The 13333-nt window shown below is 41.8% G+C and overlaps 1 protein-coding gene across 3 annotated transcripts in view; it reads right to left on the bottom strand.

Moving 5' to 3' along the window:
- Positions 1–12745, bottom strand: part of LOC137175748 (cytoplasmic phosphatidylinositol transfer protein 1-like) — an 81591-nt gene extending 68846 nt beyond the window's left edge. Inside the window, exon 1 of one of the 3 annotated variants that reach the window (XM_067581602.1) lies at positions 12441–12745. In XM_067581602.1, the coding sequence (XP_067437703.1) occupies positions 12441–12488 (48 nt within the window). In that variant the 5' untranslated portion in view covers positions 12489–12745. The remainder of the gene's footprint in view (positions 1–12440) is intronic. The other 2 variants (XM_067581621.1, XM_067581612.1) reach the window with 2 other exon arrangements.
- Between the last annotated feature and the right edge of the window lie 588 nt (positions 12746–13333).

Here is a 13333-nt window from a genome sequence, read left to right as displayed (position 1 = left end):
TTCAAAAGAAGGTCATATTCTGGGCTGACCAGAGGATAACAGTCCGATAGGAAGTCTTTGATGAAAACAAAAATTGGGCACTGGAGACCAATAGTCCTGGGTAAACCTCCATATGTAAGTGAGCAGCCTAAAGCAAAGAGAGGAAAAACACTGTAGCAGCTACGTTATGATAGCATGTAAGTTATTTTAAGCGACCAAAATTGGAACGATTGAAAAAAAATACAACATAAAAGTCATATAAAGTAAGTAATTGAGCAATATATTAAATTTTAAGACACAATGTGGCTTTAAAAGATAGTGGCATTGTGTACACTCAGGCAACATTAGTCAGTTCCCCGTTCTTTTGTATTGCTAGATCAGCAAACTGTTATCTATACAAGGTTTTATGGCACCATATGAACAGTGTTTACTGCCATGCGATGCTATAAATACAATCAGGGACTACCATCAGGGGAAACAAAACAACCTCCCAATCATAATAGCACTCATAATCTCTATTTCTAAACAATTTCTCTGCATCACAGCCGGAATCCATTCTCACTTATTGCTATGTTTTGTTGTATTGTAATCTCTAACACTTTATTCTGACAGCAAGGAGATGTGTTAACTCGGTTTATTGTGTTAGAACCTCCCATCCCCCCCCCCAACCCATTCTGCCTTTGACAGGAATCTGTTCAATAATTCATGAAACACAAAGCGATTGAGGAAATTCTATTGTGGCAGGACATATAATAATGGGATGGCCTGCGGAGTGATCACCAGTCAGTTAAGGCTATCGCTGCTTAATGCAGAAGTTGTTTTGGAGGGCAGAACCCCCACTGAAGACCGCAAATTTGGAGTCATTAGTGGGCAAAATGATTTCAACAGTGAAAAATTACGATCAATCAAGTTCAATCATTTAGCCTTTCACAAACCGCCAGCTTCATAGTTGATGGCTCACTTCTCACTGAATGTGGATCACTCAGGATGCTCCAATTGTGTGAAAAAAAAACAGATATAGCATCTGAGAGGTTTCTTGCACACACACACACACACACAAACACACACACACCAATGGGCTGAACCAGAGTGAGGCCGGCAAGTGGGAAAATTGCTGGCAGGCTGTGCTAAGCAACTTGGTAACAACACCAAACATACATTATGTCTCTTTAAGCCAATGATTCTCAACAGTTTCACAAAAGAAGACACAAAAGAAATAACCGTTAACATCTTAACTTCTTGTAGAAACCAGACTAAAAGCCACACTAGCAGCGCTTTGAGGCTGTAATGCTCATTACACACTAGAAAACATGATGTTGGGTGGAAGAAAAATGAAGAGAGCTTTATATCCTTACCACTAGTGGGACAACATGAAATGTTTGGAGGATGCCATTAGAGGAAAAGCCATACAGAAGTCATTTAAGGACATCTCAGCTCTACATTGTCAAAATGATCTCAGCTTATATCAGCCTGAGCTGCATCCCACTTCAAACTCAGCTGTGCATTGAGCAGAATGTTAACGTTAGCATGTTAGCATGTAAGTTAACAATGAACTTATTATTAACATGCTAACATTAATATGTAAAATTTAGCATGTTAGCATGATAACATTAGCGGTCTAAAATGCTCCCAGTTTGCTAACTAGCTAATGTTTAGTAGATAGCCTAACCTATACCATTTTCCATGTGAGTGTGTTTATGGTTTATAGTTTAAATCACGGACACACCTTATATTTAATCAAACATTATCAATCAGCAGATGAATCGATAATGAAAATAATCTTTAGTTGCAGCCCTAACAAGACATACTGCCAGAAAATGTTTTGGGCAGTGTAGAGCTATTTTCAGCCCCACACTAGTCTGCTCCTATGTGTGAAGCTATACTGTCACTGTACGTATGCACAGCTGGGCACTGCTCACACAGACAGCCAGTCTCCACAGGTGGAGAACCTCACAATGATCGATGAACATTCAATATCGCACATGACTAGGTCTGTTTTTCCCGCATGTCTCCACATAGTATTATTAATACAGAACATGCATATCATATGCTATCATGACTTCATCATCGACTCACCAATAGTCCTTCATTTCTGATGTCGTACCACTTTATTGAGGGCAAACACAAGCTTGCTGCCTTTGGCACTGGCTTATCATTCCACACGTCACTGCTCAAGAAAAAAAAAACACATCCAGACAAAAAATAAACTATTCCATGTAATTCCTGTCATCATTCCTATCAGAGTTGCTGAACCACATCCTGTGAAATCTCCTCTGATAAACAACAAAGAAACGTGTGTGGAAGACACTTATAGGTGCTCGGCTGAGTGCAGCAAATGAATTTCTGTAATGTCAAGTACTGTAAAGAGGCTGTGAAGCCTCATCTCTCACATAATTCCATTAACTCACCCTCATCTTCTATCCAGCCTCTCAGCCTTTTTCCATATTTGTACATATTAGGGTGACATTCATTTTATAAAAACAAAAAGGTCCATCTGCAATTATACCGAAAATTAAATATGAGACCGATCCTTCAAATTTCTTGCTCGTATTGATGTGCAACAAATAGATAAGTGGAAAGTTTTGTTCTGATCCTAGCGTGCTGTTTCAGCTGTTCCTGAGCTACAGCGTGAACCTGCTGTGAAGTAAACAACAGTAAGCAATTTCAGTGAAGACGTCCGTATTGAACGGAGTCTAAAGAATCTGCAGCTTTGTTGCTATTTTCAGCCTCATGTTACAGATTTAGCAGCCGTGATAGGTAGAAAACAGCACTTATTCCTCCTGATATTTATCGTTGCAGTAGAGAAAGATACAAAAAGCCATCATCAAGCTTTTTCCTCTCTTTCAGTGTGTTAGGAACCAGCGTTACACCTCATCAGCTCATCACTACTGGAGAGGTGGATACTGCGATCAAGCGCAGGTCAGCTGCGTGGTTTAAAAGACGGAGACAATGGTGATGGTTTGTTTGTGTCTGTGTGTGTTACTGTTAAATAATCGAAACAAGCACACTTATACTCAAAGTGTGGGTGTGTACAAGAGGGAGACAAACAGAATTTGTTCCACTGATGAAAGTGAAACAACCTCTCCCGACAGTCGGAGAGGTGTGACCGTCTCATGAAACTCTCATGTTATGAAACAGCCTCTCTGACATATACTTACACAGTCACACTGACACACACACACACACACACACATACATACACACACACATACACATAGCCATCTAGGAAATGAGAATGGGCCTCATTGGTGGATAATGGTCCATCACAACCCATGATGGTTTCCTCTAGAAAAGTAAATGGCAGTAAATGGGATGTTGATTGAATCACAGCATTGTCATGTGTACCAGATGGCAGAAAGGCCTTGCACCTTACCATGACACCAAAGAAACAAATAGTATCTAACAGGCCCCATTTCCTAAACAAACCCTGGAGTGGATGAAAGAGGTCTAACCATAAAAAGAGAAAACAACGTTCTGAATGTAAAAAGCGGCAGTGCTTGTGAAAAACGATGCGGACATTGTGTTACTAGCTTCTATTCTAATGGCTGCGAGCCATCATAGCACTTTAATGTCATCTTTAGGCTTGGTAGATGTCCTATAGATGGCAGCGAGTTGGTATAATGAGTGAGGAGATAGTCCTTCAAATTACCGTCTCCTCACTTAAACCCAACTGTGGAGCCCCAGCGTTGGAAAACATCCACCTAACTGACCACAACCCCTGCCCTTCCTGTGTGTATGTGTGTGTGAATTCTCATTTTACACACCTTCATATTACATTTCATTACATCACCCTTTCTAAATGCAAGAACACCCAGCCCTCCAAGGACACTGTCTTCTTTAATTACCATGCCTGAAAAAAAAAAACAGTTTGATTTGTCTGGAAAGAAACCTCAATGTCCTCACTGAACTACAGCGAGTTTGTTCTCACTGCTTTTCAGCTCTCCCAGCCTGTGGATACATGAAATTAACCGCTGCCGTCATGGAAACATGCTCAGGGATTGAACAATGGCAACCAATCTTGTTAGGGGGTCCTTATTAAAAGGGGGTTTTTTAACAAACCAGCAAATGAGTTTTTCTTTTTTTTTTTCATCCCATGTGAATGAAGTAACCAGGAGAAAGAGACAAAACAAATGAAATCATCTCATGTCTTTCACTATACTTTAAAAACTGTTTTCATTCACTTACTGTCGCCTTAAGCCGTGGAAGGTAGCGTTGCATAAAATGGTTCAAACGGTCAATGTCATGCTTGACAGCGGATACAATGTCTGTACAACTTGTACAACATAAACACTTGCATGAATATCTATGACAGATAAGCCCTCCTGGGCAAAAGCACAAAATGACAGTTTCCATTCCTATTACAGCGGTTCAGGGGTCCACAAAACTACAATGCAACTACATCAGGTGTGTGCCAGCTGCTTTTACACTAATTGTTTTTTGGTTGGTGTGTGTGTTATCATAACTGGATAACATTAGCTGGCCAGATGCAGGTGTGCAGCTTGCACCGCACAGCGCCTAAACCCCCGATGAGGCTTTAGAGAGATGAATGAGCTGTATGTGCTTTTTGGAAAAGTGTGGAGTGCACTACATTAGAAGATATTCATTCCCTCTAATCAATTCTGGCAAGGATGAGACATGCAGAGATGCTCATGCCCCGAAAAATGCCAGTGTGAGCCAGCGACCCAGGTGTTCTTGCTGCAGCCATCCATCCTTCCATTTATACAGTCATCTGTCCCAGAGTCAACTCACCCGTTCATCCATATTACCTGATTAACCTTCATTGAAAAACAGAGTGGAATCAGAGGAGCCATCTTTAATTCTGGGGTTGAACCACCTGTTCTGAGGTCTACTGAAAATAGTGTGCATGGTGGTTAAAAATGGTTACACTTTTGGGTTTCCGGTGCGCGTGACAGCCTAGACCCAGAAAAAGATGTTCTCAGAGCAGACTACAGTCTACACCACCTCATCAAACAGACATTCAGCCGATGAGTACGACCGCCTGTCAACTACCTGAGTCAAATCGACTCAAAAAACACAGTTAATTCAGCTTAGAATGGGTGTCTTTTTCACCGGCCTTCTCTGAATGTCATTATGCTTTGAGGCACAGAAAAAAAAAACAGAGGCTGGCCTTTTGTGCTGAAGACCTGCTTCAGTTTTCTTTCCCCCCCTGAAGGTAACCATGCTGCTGTGAAAACCTTATTCAACCTTATTCCCCCATGAAAGTATCCATGGTGCTGTGAAAACCTTATTCACACACACACACAAACACACACATATACACCACCACCGTCTGGGTCTTTGTAAGTCTGAGCACAGTTTCAAGCAGTTTCTGGAGCTCTTTTCAGCACACAGACGAAGCTATTCGAGCGTGAAATCGAAGTTACCATGAAAATTTCAGATTCATCGAGCAAGAACACGTTAAGGGTGAATACAGGTCCTGAAATCAGATGTGCTGCTGGAGGCACACGGTGACTCAGGTCAGCCGGCGGTTGGGTGATGTCAGCGTTTTTTCTTGCGAGCTTGAAAAAAAAAAAAAGGGCACGTCAGACAAAGACAGGGGAGGTGTAAGCGAGAGATACTGCAGCAGAGAAAGACACAACGGTAGACAGACTGACGGACGGACGCAAGAGAAGGATACATCTGTCTGTGTCTGCTGTGACGCATCACCTCACTATCCTTTCCAGGGGAAAAAAAAAAATAGGCGCGGTGGCTGATGAATGGCTGTGCTTACAGGAGAAGGAGAGAGGAGAGGAGTTCTCCCCAAAGACACTGGAGAAGGGAAATGATTATTTCTTTGCTAAGTGTTTCTGGTTGGAGTTACATATAAATCTGAGATGTAACTTCAAACTAATACTAAAAAACACAGAAGCTACACTGAGACGACTGAACTCCTTTAATGTCATCCAGACCTGAAGTTCTTGAATCGGCATGAGTTACACTGAGTCATCTTTGCCCTACTTATTACACAATGAAGATAACATGTTAATGGGAGCAAATGTTTTCATATGTCAGATGTCTGGGCTTTTACAACAAGACTTAGATTTGTGTTGTTTTTATCAATTTCAAGACTTTCCACACATGAAAGACCTTCCTCCAGGGAGAAATAAATTATGTTGGTAAAATGTGTGTAACTGTAAATCATAAAGGCATGAAAAGTAACAAAAAACTGCCTTTGAATGCACAACTTTAAAAAGAGTAAGCTGACCCAAATCACAAAAAATGATTACTTTCATTTCCAACGAATCTGCTGATATTCTAGCACAGTTTTCTAGAGTTCAAGGTACCATGAATCCAAATATATTCAGTATACTACAATATAAAACAATGAAAAACATTAAATCATCACGTTTGAGAGACTGCAGACAATGATTAGTTGCATTGTTGCCTGGAAAATGGCTCAAAGGATTCATTGATTATTAAAGTACAATGTTTTATTCAAGGTTTAAATTTTTTATTGTCATTCCAACACATTGTACATGTAAAGAAACCGAATTCACATCACTCAGGTCCTGGTCCAATGAGATGTATATAAAAAATTTTAAAAAAGTATGAAGAAATGACTTTTCACTTACTTACGTCTAGGGGCGTGGATTGGTGGAATGTAGAAATGGAAAGCAGAGGTATAAAGGCGGGAGGGAGTAACAGGCGAAGGGGATGACTAAGATTCCAGAGAATCAAGGTTCACGGAACGACTCACGCAGTCTGGTATTACTAAACGATTTCTTCGCTGCGTGTTAAACTTGTATAAACACTGTACGGATAGTCTGTCCAACATCTGCAGTAGTAAGACTGTGATGACGCAATTCGGCAAAGCAGCAGACAGTAATCTCTTCCCAGAGACAATACACAGAGAGACGTGACCTTGCATGTCCCCGTGACTCCGAATCTAAGCGCACGCACACAGTGTATTAGTCCGGGACCTTGGGGAATTTCAAAAGAGAAAAAAGAAAAATCTCCCACAACTTCCCACATTACCCCTACTCCTCCCCTCATCTCTTTCCGTCCGCTCTGCCATCCTTCCCCCCCCCCCCTCACTCTATCACTTTCCCCCCTCAACCCCTCAGCAGTCAGCCTTAAGTAGTTTGTCCTTAATCACCATCCATCCGTTCCACCCGTCCCTCCCTCCTTCCTCTGCCCTTGGACAGGCAGGAAACTTTGATACAACTTTAGAAGACGAGGGATAACGCTCAGTTCAATGTGTGCGGTCACGATAAGAACAAACCCCCACCTGACACGTACTTTTTATGGATGACAGCTCTCCTTCTCATTTGCTAGAATATGTCAAACTAAGACTGCTTCTTTTTTACAGTTTGACAAAAACAAGGTAAAAAACAAATCTGCACCAGCTGGTGAACAGCAGGTTGTATTAGCTTAATCATAAGTTTGATCTGTATATCACAGTTTCAGTGTGACGGAAGTCTCTTTCTCAGTAGAAAGTTATAGCAACAGGAGGTTGCAGCAGCAGCAGCAGCAGCAGGCGGGGATAAAGTAAGGCCTAATCCCTGATTCAGCAATATGAACTCGAAGTGCGTTCACGAGTTTAACTGAAGAGATTGACTTGACTCTTTATTCGAGTGTTTCAGAACATCCCAAACCTACAGCTGATACAGCGGTAATCCATGTATTAACAGACGTGTCAGTTTTGGAATGACAGCAGTAGCATCCAATCCTGTGTTTTGAATTTTGGCGGTGGGAGGGTGACACTTTTGTTCAAATTTGTTCACAGATTGCAGCTTTAACCCGACTGCTCTCGTGTTTTCGTAACAACCATCTGTTCACAAGTTCGAGGGATGTGACAAGAGAGCTTTCTCTCTCTATTCCTTCTGGGCTTCCAGATGTAAACTGTGCATGAAAAACACAGCGTGATGTCACGTTCGCTGCAAAGGTATTCTGCAATGGATGCAAGAACGGCGTGTGTGTAATATTCTCTGGTTGTGTCAGCGTATGTGGAAAGATGGTTAGTCGGCTTTATGAAACACAGTTTAAGTTACTGAGTTCTTTCTTCAGAAACAGCATTTCCTTTTCTTGACCACAGGGTTTTATATAAGTTTGTGGTGTAACGCCTTTTTCACTGCCTGTTGATGAGAAAACATCGCACGGACAGTGGTGACAAGATTCTGACGTTCACTAATGTTTTCTTATTTGGGATTTGTTCAGAATCTACGCACACACAAGAGCACACTTATGCACATTTGAGCTCCAACATGTTTGTGGAAAATTATTCGTTATTGCATTTTCTTCAATTCTACAGTTCTATAATATTACAGGATTTAAATTATGGTCTTCTAAAATAAAGAAACACTACACTAACACTTCAGTTCACCACATCAATTATGCTAATTGGGAACCATTCCATCCAATATTCATTGATTGATCATGCTATTTATAGGCTCAAAGTAGGCCTGTTTCTGCACCATAGGCCTACTCGTGCAATGGCATATTTACTGCTTCTGCGAGATGTTGCAGATCATGCCCTGAGGAGGGAACGCATCCTCCAGAACCATATAGATCTATTTGCAGAGAGTGACAAGTACCTCTTGGGATGCTTTAGCTTACTGAGAGATGTCCTCAAGGAGCCTTGCAATAGCACTGCGGAGCCATACCAGACGGTCTAACCCTGCACCACTACATGTGCAGATACTCTCCACCTTGAGCTTTTTAGCAACTGGGACATTTCAGAGGGAGCTAGAAGACAAGGTGGGTATAACACAGGCATCCATCAGCTGTACTCTCCTGTGAGTCGGGAACGGAATAAATCACAGGCCACACAATACATAAAAATTCCCCTTAAAAGAAGAACAAGTCCCAGTCAAGAGAGGATTCCATCCCACTGCTGGTCTACCCAACACTATCGGTGCAACAGACTGCACACACGTGCGCATTAAGGCATCCTCTCCAGATCCGTTCCCATATCTCAACCACCAGTAATACCACTCCATAAATGTATCCGCTACTCCCAGAACCGCCTTCTGAATGTGGACCCCTGCTTCCCAGGAGGTGCATACGACTCCTACATTTTACAAAACAGTTCTCTAGGTATGCACCTCCAACAAGGAGCTGCAGCAGTGTGCTTCTATTCCTATAATGACTTGTTTTATTTGGAGATGGAGAATATGCCCTGGCCACCTGGTTAATGACACCAGTCCCCAACCTCAGACTCACCAGGAGGTGTCCTTCAATCAGCAGCACGCACACACTCGCTCCACCATCGAGCGCATCATTGGCATCTTAAAAGGACACTGGATGTGTTTGGACACAGCAGGTGGCACGCTGCTTTACAAACCGGAGAAGGTATGTATAAAGAGAACAGCTGAGAAATTGTGTTTTATTCTTGCAAAAATCATTGGAGAGCCTACAGACTACTCCAGCCAAATTCTATCACAGTTTCTTGCATTTTATAATCTTTGGGCATCTTTTCATCATTTGAAGTTTTGTGGGATAATCATGGCCTGCTGTGTATTGCACAACATGGCCATGAAACATGGTGTACCACTTCCCCCTCAGCCACCACAACAACAAGAGGATGTGCGTCCTCACCCACTCCTGGGACCAAACAACAGACCTGCTGTCCAAGTTCAACAGTAAATCATTGCTTGTTTAATTTGACTTTTACAGTGTAATGATTTATAGCTTACAATCTCAATCTCAAGAAAGAAATCACTTTAAAAAAAAAAAAAATCAAACAAGTTTCAGTGCATCTTTATTTCTTCAAGTGTCTGGGAGATTGTGGCCAGTGTTGAGGCTTTCTGTGAAAGCGTTTGGACCGTTCTCTGAGATCAGATGTGGGGCAGCTGAACGGGAAGTTCATCTGCAAATAAATGATAAAAATCAAACCACTGTAGCGAGTAGCACTGTAGCAAGGTTTAAAGGTTTAAACACATGGACATGTTGAAGAAGAAAACACAAAAACAATCACCTGCTTTTAGGGTTTGACATACTGGTGTTCACATGTTCCATGGTTTTACAGCTACGGCGAGATAAAACGTACCGTCAAACTGTATTAATTCTGAAACACTAGCTTACCTTCTGATTCTGAGATGGCCTAGGAGATGAAACCACTGACACGGGGCCCAGGTCTGTGTCCAAATACTCATCTGACGGCACACCCGAGAGTGCTGTCTCTCCAATAATGACCCCTATTGTATGCGCTGGTCCAGCTCAGCTAACTCTAGGCAAGCCTGTCCCCCTCCAGTGGTCAGTATCTCTCTTCTGTGTTTGGCAATTTTTTTTTTTTTTTTTGGCCTCAGATTTGAGATCAAACCATCAGTTATCTGCCCTTCTCCGGATACAGCGTTCACTGAATGAGTAATATTATCACATGCATTTTTTGTTTTCCTGTTATTTTATATCTTCTACTGATGGTACTAAATATAGCAGTTCATTTGATGTTCACTTCCTGTAGCAGTACCTAAACTTCAGACCTACTGAAGATTTTTTTTCACATTTGGAATCCGGTGCTCCACCCTCAACTTTTCTTTTCAATTTCAGTGTGTGATTTCCATGTGTGCACACAGCCTTGCAGTCTCATGTCCTTTTATGGGTTGACTGGTCGGGCTTTTACTTATGCTTATTAGGATGTGTTTTGAATTTACAAGGACAATGGGATTCATCATCATAAGAAAACAGGTGCAAAAAAAATCTGCATTTTAAGAACACGTCGTGAATCTGACGTAGACCTTTCTCGAGGACAAATTCAAGAAAAAACATAGGAAGTTATTGGTCAACGAGGCCCAATGTTCTTATGTGCAGCCTATGTTGCAAAATGGAGATGCACCTCATTCCACTTCAGTGAGAATCCCTCTACACTTCATTGAGAGCCTGTACCAGCCCCCAGAAAGTAGGCATCAACATGATGCAGTCATCTGTAGTTTACACATGTTGCTGTGAGAAACCAGAGTGCCCAATAAAAGATCTGAAAGCAACCAGTCACTTTTCTGCTTTCATCTCTCCCCCTCTTTTCTAAAAATAACTCTGTTCAAAAAAAAAAAAAAAAAAAAAATGTCCTAGCACTGCTATTTTAGGCTTTAATATTGTGTTTCTTCCGCAAGGACCAAATCTCATCTGGGTTTAGGATCTTAAGATATAAAACTGAAAAGATGTCAGCGCTGCAGAGAGACCGTTATTCCACCAGGCCCTCAGCTATAAGAAAACCTGACGACGACGACGACACCCACGCATCACAACACAAGCAACGGAGATGAGTACGAAAACAATGACATGAGTGATCATTGAAAAAGGTGCTGTACTGTATAGTACGACGAGCATGCCGGGACAAGAGAGCAATCATCTTCAGCTTCTAATTTTAGACTGAGTCGTGAGACCTCATAGACAAATACGCTGAATACAGACAATGGTCCTTTCTGTCTGATATCAATCAGTACGACTATTAGTATGAAACACCACCGCTCTGCATTGTGTTAGAGTGTGTGTGCATGTGTGTGTGTGTGTGTGTCTGAACAAGGCTGAAAAAGGATCAGAGCTTGAGTGCTTATTGCTCTATAATGTGTCTGTGGTGCTGAACAGTGAGGTAATAGTGATAGATTTTTACTTTATATACATCCAGACATGTTTTAGGATGTATGTAAAACACTTTGAATAGTAATTTATGTCTGTTTTTCCACAAAAAAAGGGAAATTATCTCCTTTAAAACAAACATCTGTTCATTCTCCCTCATTAAAAAAAAATCCAAGAATCAAATATGTGGCTTAAAATACATTTCATCTCTAAAGTTGAACTGCTGGAAACAAGATGTCTCCTACGTCACTGTGAAGTTCATTCTCAGTGTTTGTGCACTGCAAGGCTTCAAGTTTCCACATCACACTTGCGTAAGTTGAATATTAGACCAGAATTGGCTTCCAAACTATTTGTGATGTCAAGTCATGCTCTCGGGGCCCACCCACCCCTTAAAATTGGATTTTCTATAAGCACTGGAGGAAACTTTCCACTTTCAGCAGATAGATGTGAAAACAGCCTTCTAGTGTCAAACTCTGCACAGACATCATTCTGCACAGTGAAGCTCAAACATCCAGCTGAAGGAACAAGCAGAAAAAACACATTTTTTGAGTGGAGGGGGACTTTAATTGTTTCATGGAGTCATAAGTGTACTGACTGTTTAGTATCTTTTTAAAATAAGCTATATAAGGATTATTAGAATTTCTTTTTTCCTATGGGAAGGTGTGTTTAAAACAAGTAGTCTAGTCAGTTTAGGCTAAACAGAATACTTTAAAAGGACTCCAGTGAAATGTTAGACTTTGTAGTAACAGAGGGAGAGAAATACGGAGAGATGAGAGAATGGAAGCGCTTCTTCAAGTTCACCTGAATGTATTCACACACTTCATGTAAACCTCCTGCCGCCACATGTTAAGGAGCAGCAAACCCAGCGGGTTTATCTGTCAGAGTCGTCTGAAGTAGCGGTCAAAGTGACACAAAGACTTATAGAAAAAATTGGTAGGAAAACTCACCTCCTCCACTGTGAGGGGCATGCATATCCTGTACTCCTTCAGCAACATCCTCCCCCCTCTGCGCGTCTCTCTAGTATGTATTCACAATGTGTCAAAAGCAGCCAAGTAAACGTTCCCCTCCGCCGTCCGACGGGATGTGTGTGATATCTGCGGTCGTGTCAGCGCATGTGGAGAGATGGTCAGCCCGGCTTATGAAATACACCCCAACTTACTGAGCTCTTTCATCGGAAACAGCGCTCACTCTCTCCGGCGGGGAACGTGAGAGCAGAGAAATGAGCTGGGGCTTCAGGATAGTCCCCTCCTATCACACTGACGACGAGTCAAGCCGCGCGCACGCAGCGACGAACCAGACCGGAAAACATGGGATTCGGGGCTTCAGAATAAGAGCGTGAAATTTGGAGAAAAAAAAAAACACAATATACAATATACAAATCTACTTGTTACCCCGGTTGTCTACTGTTTTTATCTCCAGTTTTATTTTCAAAAAACACGTTAAATTGGGCAGAATATTTCACCTGAAGCTAGCCTTTATTCAAAGCTGGATTGCCACCCGAGATCCAAAAGGGACCCCAAAGGCCTCAGGTTCAGTGTGTATAAGAAATTTGGAATTAGAACTGCTATTGTCTTATTTTTGGGCACTGTGTAAAAAAATCTAGTTTCAAAGGACCAGTGTGTAGGATTTAGTGGCATCTAGCAGTGAGGATGCAGATTGCAACCTACTAAATACCCCTCCCCCTCCGCTTCCAAGTGTGTAGGAGAAACTATAAAGCCCCCTCTAGAGCCAGTGTTTGTTTTTTCCATTCTGGGCTACTGTAGAAACATCGCAGTGCAACATGGTGGGTTCTGTGGAAGAGGACCCCCTCCTTATGTAGATATAAAGGGCTCATTCTTAG

Source organism: Thunnus thynnus, chromosome 3, assembly GCF_963924715.1.
Source record: "Thunnus thynnus chromosome 3, fThuThy2.1, whole genome shotgun sequence".
Taxonomy (NCBI): Eukaryota; Metazoa; Chordata; class Actinopteri; order Scombriformes; family Scombridae; genus Thunnus; species Thunnus thynnus.
Note: the sequence above shows the minus strand (reverse complement) of the source record. Positions and strands in the feature narration are given on the sequence as shown.